This window comes from Rana temporaria, chromosome 2 (genome assembly GCF_905171775.1).
Source record: "Rana temporaria chromosome 2, aRanTem1.1, whole genome shotgun sequence".
Lineage (NCBI taxonomy): Eukaryota > Metazoa > Chordata > Amphibia > Anura > Ranidae > Rana > Rana temporaria.
This window is the reverse complement of record NC_053490.1, coordinates 537,204,557-537,225,621: the sequence shown is the minus strand read 5'-3', so window position 1 is coordinate 537,225,621 and position 21,065 is coordinate 537,204,557. Positions and strand designations below refer to the sequence as shown.

The 21,065-nt window shown below is 48.4% G+C and overlaps 1 protein-coding gene across 1 annotated transcript in view; it reads left to right on the top strand.

Annotated features, from left to right (window-relative positions):
• The window catches only part of CFAP91 (cilia and flagella associated protein 91), a 37,324-nt gene that overhangs the window by 2,483 nt on the left and 13,776 nt on the right, over nt 1-21,065 (top strand). Inside the window, exons 2-9 of the mRNA XM_040339210.1 lie at nt 3,977-4,053; nt 6,962-7,119; nt 7,353-7,436; nt 11,152-11,208; nt 11,823-11,992; nt 13,250-13,427; nt 15,084-15,241; nt 19,070-19,252. Coding sequence (XP_040195144.1) covers nt 3,977-4,053; nt 6,962-7,119; nt 7,353-7,436; nt 11,152-11,208; nt 11,823-11,992; nt 13,250-13,427; nt 15,084-15,241; nt 19,070-19,252 — 1,065 coding nt within the window. The remainder of the gene's footprint in view (nt 1-3,976; nt 4,054-6,961; nt 7,120-7,352; nt 7,437-11,151; nt 11,209-11,822; nt 11,993-13,249; nt 13,428-15,083; nt 15,242-19,069; nt 19,253-21,065) is intronic.

The following is a 21,065-nucleotide window of genomic DNA, read 5'->3' as shown; positions in this document are numbered from 1 at the left end:
TTTATTTGAAGACCTCCCACTGCCTGACCATCCCCCTCCCCCATGCTCAACTGTCATCCTCATCCCCTGGACTCTCCTCTCCTTCATTGGGCTCCCCTCTCCTTCTCATCCATTGGGCTCCCCTCTTATCCTTATCCCCTGGGCTCCCCTTTCCTTTTCATCTTCTGGGCCCCTTCTCTCCTCATAGACTGGGCTTCTCTCTCCTCCTCATTCTCTGGTCTCCTCTCTTCTCCTTATCCCTCCTTGCTCTGCATCCCCCAGGCTCCTTCTCTCTCTGTGCCTTCATTCTTGGCCCATGGACTCCTCTCCTCCTAAGGCTCTTCTCATCCCCAAGCTCACCTTCTCATCCAGGCTCTCCTCATCCCCTGGACCCCTCTTCTCTTCCCACTACCAAAACTCCTCTGCTCTCTGGGCTCTCCTTCTTGGCTCACAGACTCAACTTCTATCCAGGCTCCACTTCTCATCATCCTGGCTCCTCCTACTCTCCTCTCTAGACTTTCCTCTCCTCTCCTCTCTAGACTCTTCTCTCTACACTCTCATCTCCTCTCCCCTCCTCTCTAGACTTTCCTCTCCTCTCCTCTCTAGACTCTTCTCACTTTCCTCTCCTCTCTAGACTTTCCTCTCCTGACTTCCTCTCCTCTCTAGACTTTCCTCTCCCCTCCTCTCTAGACTTTCCTCTCTAGACTTTCCTCTCCTCTCCTCTCTAGACTTTCCTCTCCTCTCTAGACTTTCCTCTCCTCTCCTCTCTAGACTTTCCTCTCCCCTCCTCTCTAGACTTTCCTCTCCCCCTCCTCTCTAGACTTTCCTCTCCCCTCCTCTCTAGACTTTCCTCTCCCCCTCCTCTCTAGACTTTCCTCTCCTCTCCTCTCTAGACTTTCCTCTCCCCTCCTCTCTAGACTTTCCTCTCCCCTCCTCTCTAGACTTTCCTCTCCCCCTCCTCTCTAGACTTTCCTCTCCCCCTCCTCTCTAGACTTTCCTCTCCCCCTCCTCTCTAGACTTTCCTCTCCCCCTCCTCTCTAGACTTTCCTCTCCTCTCCTCCTCTCTAGACTTGCCTCTCCCCCTCCTCTCTAGACTTTCCTCTCCTCTCCTCTCCTCCTCTCTAGACTTGCCTCTCCCCCTCCTCTCTAGACTTGCCTCTCCCCCTCCTCTCTAGACTTGCCTCTCCCCCTCCTCTCTAGACTTTCCTCTCCTCCCCTCCTCTCTAGACTTTTCTCTCCTCCCCTCCTCTCTAGACGTTTCTCTCCTCCTCTCCTCTCTAGACTTTCCTCTCCCCCTCCTCTCTAGACCTTTCTCTCCTCTCCTCTCAGGACTTCCCTCCTTAGCCAATGGACTCTCTAGGTTCACCTACACATTCCCCGTGATCCTCTCTATAATCTCATGGAGTCCTCTCCAGGCTTCTCTTCTCACTCCCCAGATTCCTCTCCTCTCTAGGCTCTCCTTTCTAGCCCACAGACTCCTCTCTTTTGCAGGCTCCCCTTCTCATCACCCTGGCTTTTTTCCTCACTAGACTTTACTCCCTAACTAATGGACTTCTCTTCAGGCTCTCCTCCACATTCCCTGCAATCCCCTCTACTCTTCAACCCTCAGACTCCCTTCTCATCCCCAGGTTATGCTCTTTACCCCCTGTATTCAGGCTCTCCTTCTTATCCCCCAGAGTCCTCTCCAGGTTTCTCTTCTCACTCTCCAGACTCCTCTCCTTTTTAGCCCACACACCCCTTCACATCACTCTGGTTCCTCTCCTTGTTCCCTGGGCTCCTGTCCAGGCTCTCATTCTCATTCTCCAGGTTCCTCTTCTCTTTTGGCTCGCCTCCTTGGCCTATAGACTCATCTCCTCTCTAAGCTCCCCTCATTCCCAGGCTTACCTGCTCCTCCCTCTAGACTCCTCTCCTCCTGCAGGCTCTCCTCGTTATCTCCTGGACTCCTCCTCTTCTGACTTCCTCCTCATCCCCTGGACCCCTCTCCCTTCCAGGCTTCTCTTCTCACTCTCCAGACGCCTCTCCTCTCTAGGCTCTCCTTCCTAGCCCACAGACCCCTCTCCTTTCCAGGTTTCCCCTTCTCCCTTCTCGTCCTCCAGGCTTCCCCTTTTCGTCCTCCAGGCTCCTCTTCTCTCTAGGCTTTCCTTCTTGACCCATGGACTCATCTTCACTCTAGGCTCTCCTGATTCCCAGGCTTATCTTTTCATCCTTCGAGACTCTTCTCCTCTACAGGCTCTCTTCTTTATCTCCTGGACTCCTCTTTTTTTTCTTTCCTCCTCACCCCCTGGACCCCTCTCCCCTCCAGGCTTATTTTTTCACTCCCTAGACTCCTCTCCTCTCCAGGCTGCCTTTCCTAGCCCACAGATTTCTCTCCTTTTCAGACTACTCCTCATCACCCTGGCTCCTCTCCTCTCATGACTTTCCTTCTTAGCCAATGGACTTCTCTCCACTCTCTCTTCCACATTACCTGAGCTCCCTTCTACTCCCCATCCCTCAGACTCCCCCCCCCCCCTATCCAGGTTATCCCCCTCATCCCCTATGCTCATCCTCCTTAGGATCACCTCCTAATCCCCCTGAGTCCTCTCCTCACCAGGCTTTTCCCCTCAAAATGTTGGAGGGAGCGCGGGACTTACTTTTTTTCTTCTGTTTATACGTACTCTTTTCTGCATTTAACATATCCACGATCCGCCTAAATCTTACCATCTAGAGCAGTGGTCTCCAAACTGCGGCCCGGGAGCCAGATGTGGCCCTTTGCTTGATTTTTATCCGACCCTTGGGGTGCCTTTTTATTCATTGGCACCAATGAATGCCAGAATTCCTCCCAATGACACTAATGATGGGGTAGAATTCCTCCCAATGACACCAATGATGGGGCAGACCTCCTCCCAATGATGGGGCAGAACTCCTCCCAATGACACCAATGATGGGTCAGAATTCCTCCCAATGACACCAATGATGTGGTAGAACTCCTCCCAGTGATGTGGCAGAACTCCTCCCAGTGATGGGACAGAACTCCTCCCAGTGATGGGACAGAACTCCTCCCAGTGATGGGACAGAACTCCTCCCAGTGATGGGACAGAACTCCTCCCAATGATGGGGCAGAACTCCTCCCAATGATGGGGCATAACTCCTCCCAATGATGGGGCATAACTCCTCCCAATGATGGGGCATAACTCCTCCCAATGATGGGGCATAACTCCTCCCAATGATGGGGCATAACTCCTCCCAATGATGGGGCAGAACTCCTCCCAATGATGGGGCAGAAATCCTCCCAATGATGGGGCAGAACTCCTCCCAGATGTGACCCTTTGCCTGATTTTATCCGACCCTTGGGGTGCCTTTTTATTCATTGGCACCAATGGATGGTAGAATTCCTCCCAATGACACTAATGATGGGGCAGAACTCCTCCCAATGATGGGGCAGAACTCCTCCAAATGATGGGGCAGAACTCCTCCCAATGATGGGGCAGAATTCCTCCCAATGACACCAATGATGGGGTAGAATTCCTCCCAGTGATGGGGCAGATTTCTCCCAATGACACCAATGATGGGGTCCAATGACACCAATGACGGGGTCCAATGACACCAATGACGGGGTCTAATGACACCAATGATAGGGGTTTTGTACTCCCGATGGCCACAGTCCGGCCCCCTTTAAGTCCGGCCCTTTGTTTAGAAAGTTTGGAGACCCCTGATCTAGAGCAGTGATTGTGAACCTTGGCACCTCAGATATTTTGGAACTACATTTCCCATGATGCTCATGCACTCTGCGGTGTAGTTGAGCATCATGGGAAATGTAGTTCCAAAACATCTGGGGTGCCAAGGTTCACCATCACTGATCTAGAACGTCGATGGTCATAAGAATCACCCGAGGTGTTGGGTAGCATTCATCACCTAAATGACATAAATGTCCTACTGAACTGTATGCATGGCTTGGTCATGGTTTGGTTCAGTTATTTTACTTGTATTGATTCTTCATTTTCTCTTCATTCTTTTGTAGATCCATTGTACACGTTATCCAGTGAGAAGGACCATGTACAGACCACATACAGGGCGCACATGTCCTATGACAGAGTGGTGAGTAATCCCGGGATCTCCATCAACCTTGGGTGCTCATCTGCTGGGGTCACCACTTTGCTGAATCCAGATATCATGATATTGAGAAATATTGTCCACATGTGTCACCTATTCAATGATTATTTATTGCATACCTACCAACATTATGATCCCGGATCCCATGATACTGTTAACCTCACTCACTGTCCTCATTTCTTCCCACTTTGTTGAGGTTCGTATGTTTGGGAGTGCCCAGACGAGGTGGCCAGAATTTTGGGGTCCCCGGGTACAGGGGGGGTTGGGTTGGGAGGGGTCAGGTATGGGGGGGGTCTGGTTGGAAAGGATCAGGTATGGGGGGTCAGGTTGGGAGGGATCTCCAGTCGAGGTCAGGGTCACTTTGCTGGGGTTTAGATGTTTGGGGTCCCCAGGTGTGGTGAAGGTCAAGTTGGTGGGACCCCCAGGTACTGGGGGGTTGGTATGGGAGGGGTCAGGTATAGGAGGGTCTGGTTGGGAAGGATCAGGTATGGGGGTCAGGTTGGGAAGGATCAGATACGAGGGATCTCCAGTCAAGGTCAGGGTCACTTTGTTGGGGTTCAGATGTTTGGGGGTCCCTAGGTGAGGTGGAGGTCAGCATGTCGGGGTCCCCAGGTACAGGGGGGTTGGGAGGGGTCAGGTATGAGGGGGTCTGGTTGAGAAGGATTAGGTATGGGGTTTCAGGTTGGAAAGGATCAGGTATTGGGGGGGTTAGGTTAGGAGGGATCAGATATGAGGGATCTCCAGTCGAGGTCAGGGGTCACTTTGTTGGGGTTCAGATGTTTGGGAGTCCCCAGGTGAGTTGAAGATCAGAATGTTGGGGTCCCCAGATACAGGGGGCTCAGGTATGGGAGTTCAGGTTGGGAGGGATCAGATACGAGGGATCTCCAGTCGAGGTCAGGGTCACTTTGCTGGAGTTTAGATGTTTGGGGGTCCCCAGGTGTGGTGAAGGTCAGGTTGGTGGGACCCCCAGGTACTGGGCGGTTGGGTTGGGAGGGGTTAGGTATAGGAGGGTCTGGTTGGGAAGGAGCAGGTATGGGGGGTCGAGTTAGGAGGCATCATATACGAGGGATCTCCAGTAGAGGTCAGGGTCACTTTGTTGGTATTCAGATGTTTGGGGGTCCCTAGGTGAGATGAAGGTCAGGATGTTGGGTTCTCCAGGTACAAGGGGGGCAGGCTTGGAGGGTCCAGGTATGGAGGGGTCCCCAGGCAGTGGTCACATTGGTGGGGGCAGATTTTTGTGGGTTCACCAGGTTAACCCCAACCACGGTCCTCATTTCGTCTGCCCACTTTCTGAATGGGTGTGCCAATACTGTGCCCCACTTTATAGGTTGGTCTCACCCGGGTCCCACCTCTAAAAAGAGGGGACCGCCCATTTATCCACTTTAGGGGTTGTCCTGCCCAAACCCCACCTCCTAATATAAAGCAACATTAGCAATGGGAGGAAGGAATCCCAAATGGAGACACTCTACACATTAGACATCTAGGCCCAGATTCACAGAGAGCAAGGCGCACATTACGCCGCCGTAGAGTAACCAATGTACGCTACGCCAATGCAGCGCAGAGAGGCAAGCAATGCATTCAGAAAGCCAGTGCTCCCAACGCTGCGCCAGCGTGGCGTGGGATTCAAAGGCATACGCCGGCGTAGGTGGATGTGGGCGTGACCCATGCAAATGAGGCGTGACTCCATGCAAATGATGGGCCGAGCGTTAGACAGATACGTATCACGAACTGCGCATGTGCCGTGACGTTGGACGCATTCCCCTGCGCCTGCTCACAACCACGTTGGAACAACTGCCTAAACTACGCCGGAACACTGCGTACGGCGTGAACGTAACCTACGCCCAGCCAGACACACGTCCAACGCACAATACGCCGGCTTGTGTTCCCTGGTGCAGACCTTTGCATGTCTGCTGCTGGGTTGCGCCTCCTTTATGGGGAATAACTTTACGCCGGACGTACAACTTACGCACACCTCGTGTAGCCTGCGTCGGGCGCACACAGGTTCGTGAATCTCCTTATTTTCCTCATTTGCATGTTTGAATGGCTAATTAATGGGAGCGGCACCATGCACCCAGCCTAAATGTGCGCCCACCCTACGCCCGCGTAAGCAAGTTGCGTCGGCGGGGTGTAGCCTGGTTTTAGGCGCATCTCTGTTTGTGGGTCTGGTGCACAGATACGACGGCGCACATTTGTACTTACGTCGGCGTATCTTGTTATACGTCGGCGTAAGTGCTTTGTGAATCTGGGCCCTAGTGTCTGGTACCACATCCTGAGAAAAATATGTGCAAACAAATACCCTAACAAACAATGAAGGACTTTGAAGGTACCAAAAAAGATATTAAAAAAAATCAACATTTTATTCTACATTTAAAAAAAACAAGCATGAGTGTATATTGTCACACAGGTACAGAACATGGGTTGTTATATCATCAAATAGTTAATTCAACATCCCCTCCAAACTTGGGTGATGAGTTGCTTGCTGTCCCCAGGTACAGGTGGGGTTGGTTTGGGAGGGGTCAGGTATGGGGGGGTATGGTTGGGAAGAATCGGGTTCAGGAGGGATCACTTTGTTGTGGTTCAGATGTTTGGGGGTCCCCAGGTGAGTTGAAGGTCAGGATTGGGGCTCAGGTATGTAAGGCTCGGGTATGAGAGGTCATACCTGAGCCATTGGTCACTAGGGCGCCATCTTTGCACATGGCAGTCCAGGCTGACCCAACACCAGGTAGTGCTATGTACTGGCACCTATAGAAGGGTCGGAGATCACATTCGTATCCCAGCTTTATACTATGTGATACGTGAATTTACAGACTGCGATGATACCATTTATATGTGGAGGTCTCCTTTAAATGTTTGCTCACAAATTCTCACTCACTGTTTTTCTTTTTCTTCCCAGCAAAGAGTCCCAGAATACCCCACAATGTTCAGCGAACTGGTCCACCACCCCCGCCACACCCTGCGCCTGCAACTTAGAGACCCCGTCCCATCGTTTATCGACCGCCAGTGGCGAGGAAGAGGAGAGCAAAGGATGCTGGCTCTCAGGCAGCTGGCAGGGTAAGTGATACACCTGAGTGACCAGCAGAGGGCAGCGAGGCAGCTCTAAACCCCTTACACACCTCAGACCTGAGATAAACCCCACCGTGCCCCCCCAATAATACAGACGGTCCATAAAGCTGGCAGCTGTGCCAATAAATCTCTGAGGTTTCTGCGGTATACACTTCTAATACTCATCCGTATGGGTTAAGATGTCGTCACCATGACAATGACACTGCCATCCTGTATTTCAGATCTCAGCCTACGTTCACAACTCCCTGGCAACATGTGGAGAACCAAGACGTATCTGGAAGCAACCGATACAAATATTTTGAGAGGTGAGATTATTTGCAGAGTGTAGTCACCTGTGTTATCTAGAGTATAGATTGCTGTGTTGTGACATCTGCCCCTTTTCCCTGCACAACTGTCCCTGGGGACACGCTGCATGAGACTGTCAGAGACTGGGGACATGATGCAGGAGGTTGTTGGGGACCTGGGACATGATGCAGGAGGTTGTTGGGGGACCTGGGACATGATGCAGGAGGTTGTTGGGGACCTGGGACATGATGCAGGAGGTTGTTGGGGGACCTGGGACATGATGCAGGAGGTTGTTGGGGACCTGGGACATAATGCAGGAGGTTGTTGGGGGACCTGGGACATGATGCAGGAGGTTGTTGGGGACCTGGGACATGATGCAGGAGGTTGTTGGGGACCTGGGACATGATGCAGGAGGTTGTTGGGGGACCTGGGACATGATGCAGGAGATTGTTGGGGACCTGGGACATGATGCAGGAGATTGTTGGGGACCTGGGACATGATGCAGGAGGTTGTTGGGGACCTGGGACATGACGCAGGAGGTTGGAGGGACATACTAGAGGACATTGTTAGAGACTGGGGACATACTAGAGGACATTGTTAGAGACTGGGGACATACTAGAGGACATTGTTAGAGACTAGGGACATACTAGAGGACATTGTTGGAGACTGGGGACATACTAGAGGACATTGTTGGAGACTAGGGACATACTAGAGGACATTGTTGGAGACTGGGGACATACTAGAGGACATTGTTGGAGACTAGGGACATACTAGAGGACATTGTTGGAGACTGGGGACATACTAGAGGACATTGTTGGAGACTGGGGACATACTAGAGGACATTGTTAGAGACTGGGGACATACTAGAGGACATTGTTGGAGACTAGGGACATACTAGAGGACATTGTTGGAGACTGGGGACATACTAGAGGACATTGTTAGAGACTAGGGACATACTAGAGGACATTGTTGGAGACTGGGGACATACTAGAGGGCATTGTTGGAGACTGGGGACATACTAGAGGACATTGTTGGAGACTAGGGACATACTAGAGGACATTGTTGGAGACTGGGGACATACTAGAGGACATTGTTGGAGACTGGGGACATACTAGAGGACATTGTTAGAGACTGGGGACATACTAGAGGACATTGTTAGAGACTGGGGACATACTAGAGGACATTGTTAGAGACTAGGGACATACTAGTGGACATTGTTGGAGACTGGGGACATACTAGAGGACATTGTTGGAGACTGGGGACATACTAGAGGACAATGTTGGAGACTGGGGACATACTAGAGGACATTGTTGGAGACTGGGGACATACTAGAGGACATTGTTGGAGACTGGGGACATACTAGAGGACATTGTTGGAGACTGGGGACATACTAGAGGACATTGTTGGAGACTAGGGACATACTAGAGGACATTGTTGGAGACTGGGGACATACTAGAAGACAATATTAGAGACTGGGGACATACTAGAAGACAATATTAGAGACTGGGGACATACTAGAGGACATTGTTGGAGACTGGGGACATACTAGAGGACATTGTTGGAGACTGGGGACATACTAGAGGACATTGTTGGAGACTGGGGACATACTAGAGGACATTGTTAGAGACTAGGGACATACTAGAGGACATTGTTGGAGACTGGGGACATACTAGAGGACATTGTTGGAGACTAGGGACATACTAGAGGACATTGTTGGAGACTGGGGACATACTAGAGGACATTGTTGGAGACTAGGGACATACTAGAGGACATTGTTGGAGACTGGGGACATACTAGAGGACATTGTTGGAGACTGGGGACATACTAGAGGACATTGTTGGAGACTGGGGACATACTAGAGGACATTGTTAGAGACTGGGGACATACTAGAGGACATTGTTGGAGACTGGGACATACTAGAGGACAATATTAGAGACTGGGGACATACTAGAGGACAATATTAGAGACTGGGGACATACTAGAGGACAATATTAGAGACTGGGGACATACTAGAGGACAATATTAGAGACTGGGGACATACTAGAGGACATTGTTGGAGACTGGGGACATACTAGAGGACAATGTTGGAGACTGGGGACATACTAGAGGACATTGTTGGAGACTGGGGACATACTAGAGGACATTGTTGGAGACTGGGGACATACTAGAAGACATTGTTAGAGACTGGGGACATACTAGAAGACATTGTTGGAGACTAGGGACATACTAGAGGACATTGTTAGAGACTGGGGACATACTAGAGGACATTGTTGGAGACTGGGGACATACTAGAGGACATTGTTGGAGACTGGGGACATACTAGAGGACATTGTTAGAGACTGGGGACATACTAGAGGACATTGTTGGAGACTGGGGACATACTAGAGGACATTGTTAGAGACTGGGGACATACTAGAGGACATTGTTGGAGACTGGGACATACTAGAGGACAATATTAGAGACTGGGGACATACTAGAGGACAATATTAGAGACTGGGGACATACTAGAGGACAATATTAGAGACTGGGGACATACTAGAGGACAATATTAGAGACTGGGGACATACTAGAGGACATTGTTGGAGACTGGGGACATACTAGAGGACAATGTTGGAGACTGGGGACATACTAGAGGACATTGTTGGAGACTGGGGACATACTAGAGGACATTGTTGGAGACTGGGGACATACTAGAGGACATTGTTGGAGACTGGGGACATACTAGAGGACATTGTTAGAGACTGGGGACATACTAGAGGACATTGTTGGAGACTGGGGACATACTAGAGGACATTGTTAGAGACTGGGGACATACTAGAAGACAATATTAGAGACTGGGGACATACTAGAGGACAATATTAGAGACTGGGGACATACTAGAGGACATTGTTGGAGACTGGGGACATACTAGAGGACATTGTTAGAGACTGGGGACATACTAGAGGACATTGTTGGAGACTGGGGACATACTAGAGGACATTGTTGGAGACTGGGGACATACTAGAGGACATTGTTGGAGACTGGGGACATACTAGAGGACATTGTTGGAGACTGGGGACATACTAGAGGACATTGTTAGAGACTGGGGACATACTAGAAGACAATATTAGAGACTGGGGACATACTAGAGGACAATATTAGAGACTGGGGACATACTAGAGGACATTGTTGGAGACTGGGGACATACTAGAGGACATTGTTAGAGACTGGGGACATACTAGAGGACATTGTTGGAGACTGGGGACATACTAGAGGACATTGTTGGAGACTGGGGACATACTAGAGGACATTGTTAGAGACTGGGGACATACTAGAAGACAATATTAGAGACTGGGGACATACTAGAGGACAATATTAGAGACTGGGGACATACTAGAGGACATTGTTGGAGACTGGGGACATACTAGAGGACATTGTTGGAGACTGGGGACATACTAGAGGACATTGTTAGAGACTGGGGACATACTAGAGGACATTGTTGGGGACATTCTAGAGGACATTGTTGGAGACTGGGGACATACTAGAGGACATTGTTAGAGACTGGGGACATACTAGAAGACAATATTAGAGACTGGGGACATACTAGAGGACAATATTAGAGACTGGGGACATACTATAGCAGACAGTGCATCTGTATACAGGGTGAATGTAGACCAATACCTGTAGGGGTCACTTGGTTCAGTTTTAGGTGAATGTCTTCCTCTGTATTTTTCTGACATGGTTTTGTATTTTCAGGCCTTTGATCCCGTTCTCCCAGCAAGCCCCAAGCAATGTTCTCCTCGCTGGGTCCCGGTGAGTACACTCCAACTAATGGAATAGAGGATGAAGATGCAGCTCCAGGCACTGTCACTGTATTACCTCTAGAGGGCTCACCTCTACCATGTAGAACCTAAAGTGATTGTAAAGTCTTGTTTAAAAAAATAAAAATATACAGTTGGTTTTGCACAGAGCAGCCGGATCCTCCTCATCTTGGGTCCCTCTTTGCTGTTCCTGGCCCCTCCCTCCTGTCAAGTTCCCCCACAGTCAGCAGCTTGCTATGGGGGCACCCGAGCTGAATCACAGCTTCACGTGTCCATTCAGAAATGGACCCCCCGACTCGGCCCACCCCCTTCGTCTGATTGGCTAACTGTCTTTGACAGCCACGGGAGCCAATGACGCTGCTGCTGTGTCTCAGCCAATCAGGAGGAGAGTCCCAAACAGCTAACACACTCTTGAACATGGCTGGAAAGAAATGGGGCTCAGGTGAGTATTGGGGGGGGGGGGGGGGGGGGCTGCTGCACATGACTTATTTTCTTTGCTGCAATACTATTCTATACTATTCTATTCTATACAGTGTGGGGTTCTGATAACTATGTGCTGATCATATGTATATTGGGCTGATTTCTTTAAAATTCTTCTATGAACAGGAGGGATCGCAGCCCGCGCCCGGAGAGGGCCCCCACCCCCTTGGTGCGCACAGTGGCAATTCAGACGGATTACCGTGATAGCGAAACACAGACTGACCCCTACAGTCCAGAGTTTGTAGTGCAGGCTGGGTCTGTTCCAGAGATACTGATGCTGGCCAATCTTACCTGGGGTGAGTCTGGGGGAATCCTCTAATCTACACAATTCTGCTCCGTCCTCTGCTCTGTCCTCTCACTCCCGTCCTCTGCTGTGCCCTCTCACTCCCGTCCTCTGCTGTGCCCTCTCACTCCCGTCCTCTGTGCCCTCTCACTCCCGTCCTCTGCTGTGTCCTCTCACTCCCGTCCTCTGCTGTGTCCTCTCACTCCCGTCCTCTGCCGTGTCCTCTCACTCCCGTCCTCTGCTCGGTCCTCTGCTGTGTCCTCTCACTCCCGTCCTCTGCTGTGTCCTCTCACTCCCGTCCTCTGCTGTGTCCTCTCACTCCCGTCCTCTGCTGTGTCCTCTCACTCCCGTCCTCTGCTCGGTCCTCTCACTCCCGTCCTCTGCTCGGTCCTCTCACTCCCGTCCTCTGCTCGGTCCTCTCACTCCCGTCCTCTGCTGTGTCCTCTCACTCCCGTCCTCTGCTGTGTCCTCTCACTCCCGTCCTCTGCTGTGTCCTCTCACTCCCGTCCTCTGCTGTGTCCTCTCACTCCCGTCCTCTGCTGTGTCCTCTCACTCCCGTCCTCTGCTGTGTCCTCTCACTCCCGTCCTCTGCTGTGTCCTCTCACTCCCGTCCTCTGCTGTGTCCTCTCACTCCCGTCCTCTGCTGTGTCCTCTCACTCCCGTCCTCTGCTGTGTCCTCTCACTCCCGTCCTCTGCTGTGTCCTCTCACTCCCGTCCTCTGCTGTGTCCTCTCACTCCCGTCCTCTGCTGTGTCCTCTCACTTCCGTCCTCTGCTGTGTCCTTTCACTCCCGTCCTCTGCTGTGTCCTTTCACTCCCGTCCTCTGCTGTGTCCTTTCACTCCCGTCCTCTGCTGTGTCCTTTCACTCCCGTCCTCTGCTGTGTCCTCTCACTCCCGTCCTCTCACTCCCGTCCTCTCACTCCCGTCCTCTGCTGGGCCCTCTCACTCCCGTCCTCTGCTCTGCCCTCTCACTCCCGTCCTCTGCTGTGTCCTCTCACTCCCGTCCTCTGCTGTGTCCTCTCACTCCCGTCCTCTGCTGTGTCCTCTCACTCCCGTCCTCTGCCGTGTCCTCTCACTCCCGTCCTCTGCTCTGCCCTCTCACTCCCGTCCTCTGCTCTGCCCTCTCACTCCCGTCCTCTGCTCTGCCCTCTCACTCCCGTCCTCTGCTCTGTCCTCTCACTCCTGTCCTCTGCTCTGTCCTCTCACTGGTCCCTAGAACTGTCTCTATCTCTCTTATCTGGTCTCAATGTTGGCTCATTTTGGGTTTCCAGGCCGTGGTCTCCCAGCTAGGCTGGCAGAAGTGGAGATGATAGAGCGGGCGAGAGAGAAGAGAGCCTGGGAGGCCACACTGCCACCTCTGAGCGATGTGACCCAGCTGGAGAAGAGGAGGAAGATGATGGATGAGCAGGAGAGGAATGAGTGGGCCTTCCGGGAGCAGGAGATGGAGAAGTAAGTGATGATTGGGTTCTGTACATTGGCTGGATGAATATATTATTAAGAGAAGCATTTCATCATCAAACTGAAAATCTGATACTGGAATGTTAAACCACCTATCAGTCTCTTTTACCTATTAGAAGCGTATGGCGAGATCTCTGTGGGGTTCCCACCATGGAGCTCCCGGGTCTGTACACCTCCTATGCCCATTATGAGGGGTTCCCACCATCCCTGTGCGGAGTTCCCGGGTCTGTACACCCGCTGTGCCCATTATGAGGAGTTCCCACCATCCCGTGCTGAGCTCCCGGGTCTGTACACCTGCTGTGCCCATTATGAGAGGTTCCCATCATCCCTGTGCTGAGTTCCCGGGTCTGTACACCCGCTGTGCCCATTATGAGGGGTTCCCACCATCCCTGTGCTGAGTTCCCGGGTCTGTGCCCATTATGAGGGGTTCCCACCATCTCTGTGCTGAGTTCCTGGGTCTGTACACCCGCTGTGCCCATTATGAGGGGTTCCCATCATCCCTGTGCTGAGTTCCTGGGTCTGTACACCTGCTGTGCCCATTATGAGGGGTCCCACCATCCCTGTGCTGAGTTCCCGGGTCTGTGCCCATTATGAGGGGTTCCCACCATCTCTGTGCTGAGTTCCTGGGTCTGTACACCTGCTGTGCCCATTATGAGGGGTCCCACCATCCCTGTGCTGAGTTCCCGGGTCTGTGCCCATTATGAGGGGTTCCCACCATCTCTGTGCTGAGTTCCTGGGTCTGTACACCCGCTGTGCCCATTATGAGGAGTTCCCACCATCCCGTGCTGAGCTCCCGGGTCTGTACACCTGCTGTGCCCATTATGAGAGGTTCCCATCATCCCTGTGCTGAGTTCCCGGGTCTGTACACCCGCTGTGCCCATTATGAGGGGTTCCCACCATCCCTGTGCTGAGTTCCCGGGTCTGTGCCCATTATGAGGGGTTCCCACCATCTCTGTGCTGAGTTCCTGGGTCTGTACACCCGCTGTGCCCATTATGAGGGGTTCCCATCATCCCTGTGCTGAGTTCCTGGGTCTGTACACCTGCTGTGCCCATTATGAGGGGTCCCACCATCCCTGTGCTGAGTTCCTGGGTCTGTACACCCGCTGTGCCCATTATGAGGGGTTCCCATCATCCCTGTGCTGAGTTCCTGGGTCTGTACACCTGCTGTGCCCATTATGAGGGGTTCCCACCATCTCTGTGCTGAGTTCCTGGGTCTGTACACCTGCTGTGCCCATTATGAGGGGTTCCCACTTCCCACCATCCCTGTGCTGAGTTCCCGGGTCTGTACACCCGCTGTGCCCATTATGAGGGGTTCCCACCATCCCTGTGCTGAGTTCCCGGGTCTGTACACCCGCTGTGCCCATTATGAGGGGTTCCCACCATCCCTGTGCTGAGTTCCCGGGTCTGTACACCCGCTGTGCCCATTATGAGGGGTTCCCACCATCCCTGTGCTGAGTTCCCGGGTCTGTACACCCGCTGTGCCCATTATGAGGGGTTCCCACCATCCCTGTGCTGAGTTCCTGGGGAAACCCTCAAAATAAATAAGTAGCCAGTGAGTGACCATTGACTCCGCCTTCTATTTAGCTATATCTGGTGGATAAAGCGACCCCCATCAATAAATCTTCATGTGTTTTTGATGAATTTCAGGCTGCAGGAGGCTCGTCTGGAGGCACTGAAGAAGCTTCTCCAACAACGTAAAGCGAGTCGGCATGAGGAGGACACAAAGCGGCTGGATGGGAGGTGGGGCAAACTACAAACCGAGAAAGAAGAGAGAATTAAGCAGATCCAGAAAGAACACATCAAAGGTAAAAGAAATCCCAGCCTGATGGCGATGTAATCCGTCTTCTCATCTATCCTTCCACTAATTAATACCACTTGAAGGCCACGCCTTTTATGGCACCTTTTGTTTACAAGTTAAAATCTGTATTTTTTATTTGTTTTGCTAGAACCCGCAAACATTATATATATATATAATCAGAGACCCTAGAGAATAAAATGGCGATCGTTGCCATTTTTATGCCATACGGTATTTGCACAGCGGTTTTTCAAATGCAATTTTTTTTTTCTGAAAAATACTTTTTATTGCAAAAATACACAATATATACCGTATTTATCGCGGTATAGCGCGCACCCCTAAAGTTGCCCCGAATTCCTGTGGAAAAAAGTTTTATTGTACTTACAGTTTTGGTGTCTTGCGCGGCGTCCATCGGCGGCCTCGTCGGGTCCGGTGTCCGTCTGCGGCTTCGGGTGTCCTCTTCGTCGGGTCCGACGTCCTCGCTGCTCGTTTTCCGCGCCGAGTTTGAATACTGCGCCGACATATACAGAGCACAGTACACTCGTGTATTGTCGGCAATGCTCGGCTACTCTCGCGCTGACGTCCTGTACGTCCAGGACGTCAGCGCGGGAGGAGCCGAGACTGCCCGACAATACACGAGTGTACTGCGCACGGTATATGTCGGCGCAGTATTCAAACTCGGCGCGGGAAAGCGGGTATCGGCGTATACCGCGCACCCACGATTTTGCCCTGATTTTCAGGGCAAAAAAGTGCACGGTATACGCCGATAAATACGGTAACCAATTTTTTATTTTTTTTTGTAAAATATTGTAAAAAATAAAAGATGACGTTACGTCGAGTAAATAGATACCTAACATGTCACACTTTAAAATTGCGCACCCTTGTGGAATGGCGACAGACTACGATACCTAATGTTCTCCGTCGGCGCTGATTTAAAAAATGTTTGCAGGTTATCAGTTTGGAGTTACCAAGGAGGTCTAGCGCTAGAATTATTGCTCTCGCTCTGACGTTTGCAGCGATACCTCACATGTGCGGCGCGATCACTGTTTACATATGCGCGCGCGACTTACCTATGCGTTTACTTCTGTGCGCGAGCAAGAAGGGATGGGGGCACGTAAAAAAATTTTTTTATAATACTTTATTATAATATTTACACTGTCCATATTTTTCTTTTTCTTTTTTTTTTTTTTTATAATATTATTTTTTTCATTTACACTGTCCATTTTTTTTTTTTTTTTTTTTTATCACTTTTATTCCTATTTACAAGCAATGCAAGAATCCCTTGTAATAGAAATAAGCGATGACAGGTCCACTTTATGATGAGATCTGGGCTCAATAAGACCCCCAAATCTCTCCTCTACTTTTAAAAGCCTCAGATCGGGGGGGGGGGGGGGGGGGAGACAAATAAAATTGATCTGATGCTTTAAAAAATAAAATTGTTTACTTATGTGTTTTACTTACTTTTTTATTTTTATATCCAAAAAGGAGGAATTATCCAGGAAACAAAACAGAACACTTCGTGGGCAGATCCACAGAGATACGCTACGCCGCCGTACCTTACCTGGCTTTAGTTCAAATCTTGAAAGAATTTGCATCGTAAGTTACGGCGGCGTAGTCTATCTCTGGCGGCGGAATTCAAATCGGCGATTAGGGGGCGCAAGGACGTCATTTTTTTTAACTTAGACGTGACTTACGTCCATCCCGATTCATGGACGACTTGCGCAAAAAATAAATAAAAATTTCGACTCGGGGACGACGGCCGTACTTAACATGGCAAGTCTAACTATACACCGCAAAAAAGCCGACTAGAGACGACGTAAGAGAATGCGACGGCCGCGCGTACATTCGTGGATCGTCGGAAATAGCTAATTTGCATACCCGACGCGGAAAACGACGCGAACTCCACCCAGTGGACGCCAAAGTATTGCACCTTAGATCCGAAGCCGTACGAAGCTGTACGCCTCTCGGATCGAAGCCAGAAGCCGTCGTATCTTGGTTTGAGGATTCAAACTAAAGATACGACGCGGAAATTTGAAAATACGCCGGAGTATCAGTAGATATCAGTAGATACGCCGGCGTACTCTCTCTGTGGATCTGGCCCTTGATCTTTTTTTTTTTATAATAATTCTTTTTTTATTTACACTGTCCATTTTTCTTTTCTTTCTTTCTTTTTTCTAATAATTTTTTGTCATTTATACTGTCCCATATTTTTTTTTTTTGTCACTTTTATTCCTATTTACAAGCAATGCAAGCATCCCTTGTAATAGAAATAAGGGATGACAGGTCCTCTTTATGATGAGATCTGGGCTCAATAAGACCCCCAAATCTCTCTTCTACTTTTAAAAGCATCAGATCGGGGGGGAAAAAACAAATAAAATTGATCTGATGCTTTAAAAAAAAAAAAAAAAAAATGTTTACTTCCGCCTTAGACAGGAAGTGATGTCATGACGTTGTCCCGGTGTTCTAAATAAAACCCTGGACTTATGAAAAGTCTCGACTGCGTCACTTCCGGTGCAGCTACGCCAGAAACAGCTGTTCGCGGGGCTTTACCGCCCATGCGCGACTTCACCGTTGTATTATTGCGCATGCGCAGATGCAATTTTTCGGGTCCAAAAAAAATTATAGACCCGAGCGGGTGGGCGGAGCAGCGATTTTGTATAAACTTCAGCAACAACGTATCCAGCCCCACCCCTAACACGCCCCTAGGCTGTTCTTTCTACTAACCCGTACAGAAGGAAAGTGGGAGGGGGAGATGGAGGGGTGTGCACTGTGTGCAGCCTGTCGTTCCTCTCCAAGCACCGCTCCATCTTCCCCCTCCCACTTTCCTTCGGTAAAGGTTAGTAGAAAGAATGTGACGCAGTCGAGGAATTTCATGGGTTGACACAACACCGGCAAGCGCGTACACTTTGCTGTTTTGACACAACAGCGGGTAACTTTTTTTTTACTTTTTTTTTTTTTTTTCTTAAGTATTTATTTGTAGTATTTTTATTTTTCTGTTATTTTTTTTCTTAATTATTTAACTTTAATTCTGTTTATAGTTTATTTTTTTATTTTATTTTTTATTTTACATCTTTATTTTAGATATTTAGATATTTTTTTTATTTTTGCTTTTTTTGTTATTTAATTTATTTTAACTGTTTCTTTTATTTTTTACATTTTAATTTTTTTGTGTGTTGTTGTTGTTATTAATAATAGTAAAAAAAAAACATTTTAAAATGTAAATTCTTATATTTATTTTTTAAATTTTAAATGTTTTTGTTTTATTTATTATTAATGTTGTTGTTGTTAATAATAATAACAAAACAAAAAAATTTAAAATGAAAAAAATAAATATAAGAATTTACATTTTAAAATGTTTTGTTTTATTATTATTATTATTATTATTAATAATAGTAAAAATAATAAAACAAAACATTTTAAAATGTAAATTCTTATATTTATTTTTTACATTTTAAAATGTTTTGTTTTAATTAAATGACAAAAAAAGCAAAAATTAAACAATATCTAAAATAAAAAATAAAATAAACTATAAACAGAATTAAAGTTAAATAAGTTAAATAATTATGAAAAAAAATAACCGAAAAGTAAAAATACTACAAATAAATACAAATATCTAAAATAAAAATGTGATATAACAAAAATTATAAAATAAAAATAGACTATAAAAAAGTTATTAATAATAATGTTATTTTTAATAACTGTTTTTATTTTATAGTTTTTGTTATTTTACACTTTTATTTTAGATATTTTTATTTATTTTTGTTGTGTGATTGGCTCGGGTTGTTCTCTAGCAGTTTCTCTTGCCTCTCCTATGTGACTTCTCTGTAACTCTCCACAGCCATCAGGAAACTAACAAAGAAGATGGAAAACGTTGAAGGAAAGTTGGAGAAGCGCGACGTCCTCCAGGATTACTCCAACTACGCCTCTCAGACGTACGCACCCCTCTCCCGCACCGGGTACTCCCTGGATCGCCTCTCTGCTCAATACTCAGTGAAAAGCCCGTTCCTGGACTCCTACCAAGGTGAGAAATCCTCCGTCATCCTCCATAGATCCCTACAGAGATTAGACCGGGGATGGCCGAGCATTGACCACCTGGCCCACCACGTGATCTACTGAGATAACCCGACTTCTATTGGGGGAACTCAGACATTTCTACATATGGAGAAGTCTTACCTACACACCTACCTACTACCCCTTCAGCCCTGACAATAGTTATCAACTTTCTCCTTAAAGTGGATCTTCAGTCATTTTTTCATCTTTCCGTCTATTAAATCTTCTCCCCTTGTTGTTGTTGTTGTTGTTTTAACTTCGGATAATAAAACTTTTTTCTCTGCCAATAAATCCCTTATACAGCCCACTTTTTACTTTTCTTTTTTTATTTTTTTTTTCAAGTATTTAACTTTCATTTTGTTTATAGTTTATTTAAATTGATCTGATTTAAAATGTAAATAGTTATCTAGAAATCTTTAAAAAAAAATGGTGGGTTTCCTTTTAAAAAGCTGGTACATCGTATATAGGAGAAAGAGTGAAAATGATGTGACATGCTTTTTATGTTATTTCATTTAGATTTTGTTTTATTTTTATTTTATATATTTTGATATTTTTACATTTTTATTATTTTTATGATAGTCTATTTTTATTTTCTATTTTTTTTTTATTCTTTATTTTAGATATGTATATTTTTATTTAATGTGTTTATAGTTACATTTTGGGGTTTATATAACAAACATTTATGTGATTATTTTTATTGATCTGAGTTGAAATATTAGATATTTATGTAGAAATCCTTAAAAAGACAGTTCCCTTTTTAAAAAGCTGGGAGCCGTTATATAGGAAAGTAATGACCTGGGGGTGGTGATCCTCCCCATACATGGTGGTGGTGGTGGTGATCCTCCCCATACATGGTGGTGGTGGTGGTGATCCTCCCCATACATGGTGGTGGTGGTGGTGATTCTCCCCTTACATGGTTGTGGTGGTGATTCTCCCCATACATGGTGGTGGTGGTGATTCTCCCCATACATGGTGGTGGTGGTGGTGATTCTCCCCATACATGGTGGTGGTGATTCTCCCCATACATGGTGGTGGTGATAGTGATTCTCCTCATACATGGTGGTGGTGGTGGTGGTGGTGATTCTCCCCATACATGGTGGTGGTGATTCTCCCCATACATGGTGGTGGTGGTGATCCTCCCCATACATGGTGGTGGTGATCCTCCCCATACACAGTGGTGGTGATCCTCCCCATACACAGTGGTGGTGGTGGTGGTGATCCTCTCCATACACGGTGGTGGTGGTGATCCTCCCCATACACAGTGGTGGTGGTGGTGGTGGTGGTGATTCTCCCCATACACAGTGGTGGTGGTGGTGATCCTCCCCATACATGGTGGTGGTGGTGATTCTCCCCATACATGGTGGTGGTGGTGATTCTCCCCATACATGGTGGTGGTGGTGATTTTCCCCATACGTGGTGGTGGTGGTGGTGATTCTCCCCATACATGGTGGTGGTGGTGGTGGTGGTGGTGGTGATTCTCCCCATACATGGTGGGTGGTGGTGGTGATTCTCCCCATACATGGTGGTGATCCTCCCCATACATGGTGGTGGTGGTGATCCTCCCCATACACAGTGGTGGTGGTGGTGGTGATCCTCCCCATACACAGTGGTGGTGGTGGTGATCCTCCCCATACATGGTGGTGGTGATCCTCCCCATACATGGTGGTGGTGGTGATTTTCCCCATACATGGTGGTGGTGATTCTCCCCATACATGGTGGTGGTGGTGGTGATCCTCCCCATACATGGTGGTGGTGGTGGTGATCCTCCCCATACATGGTGGTGG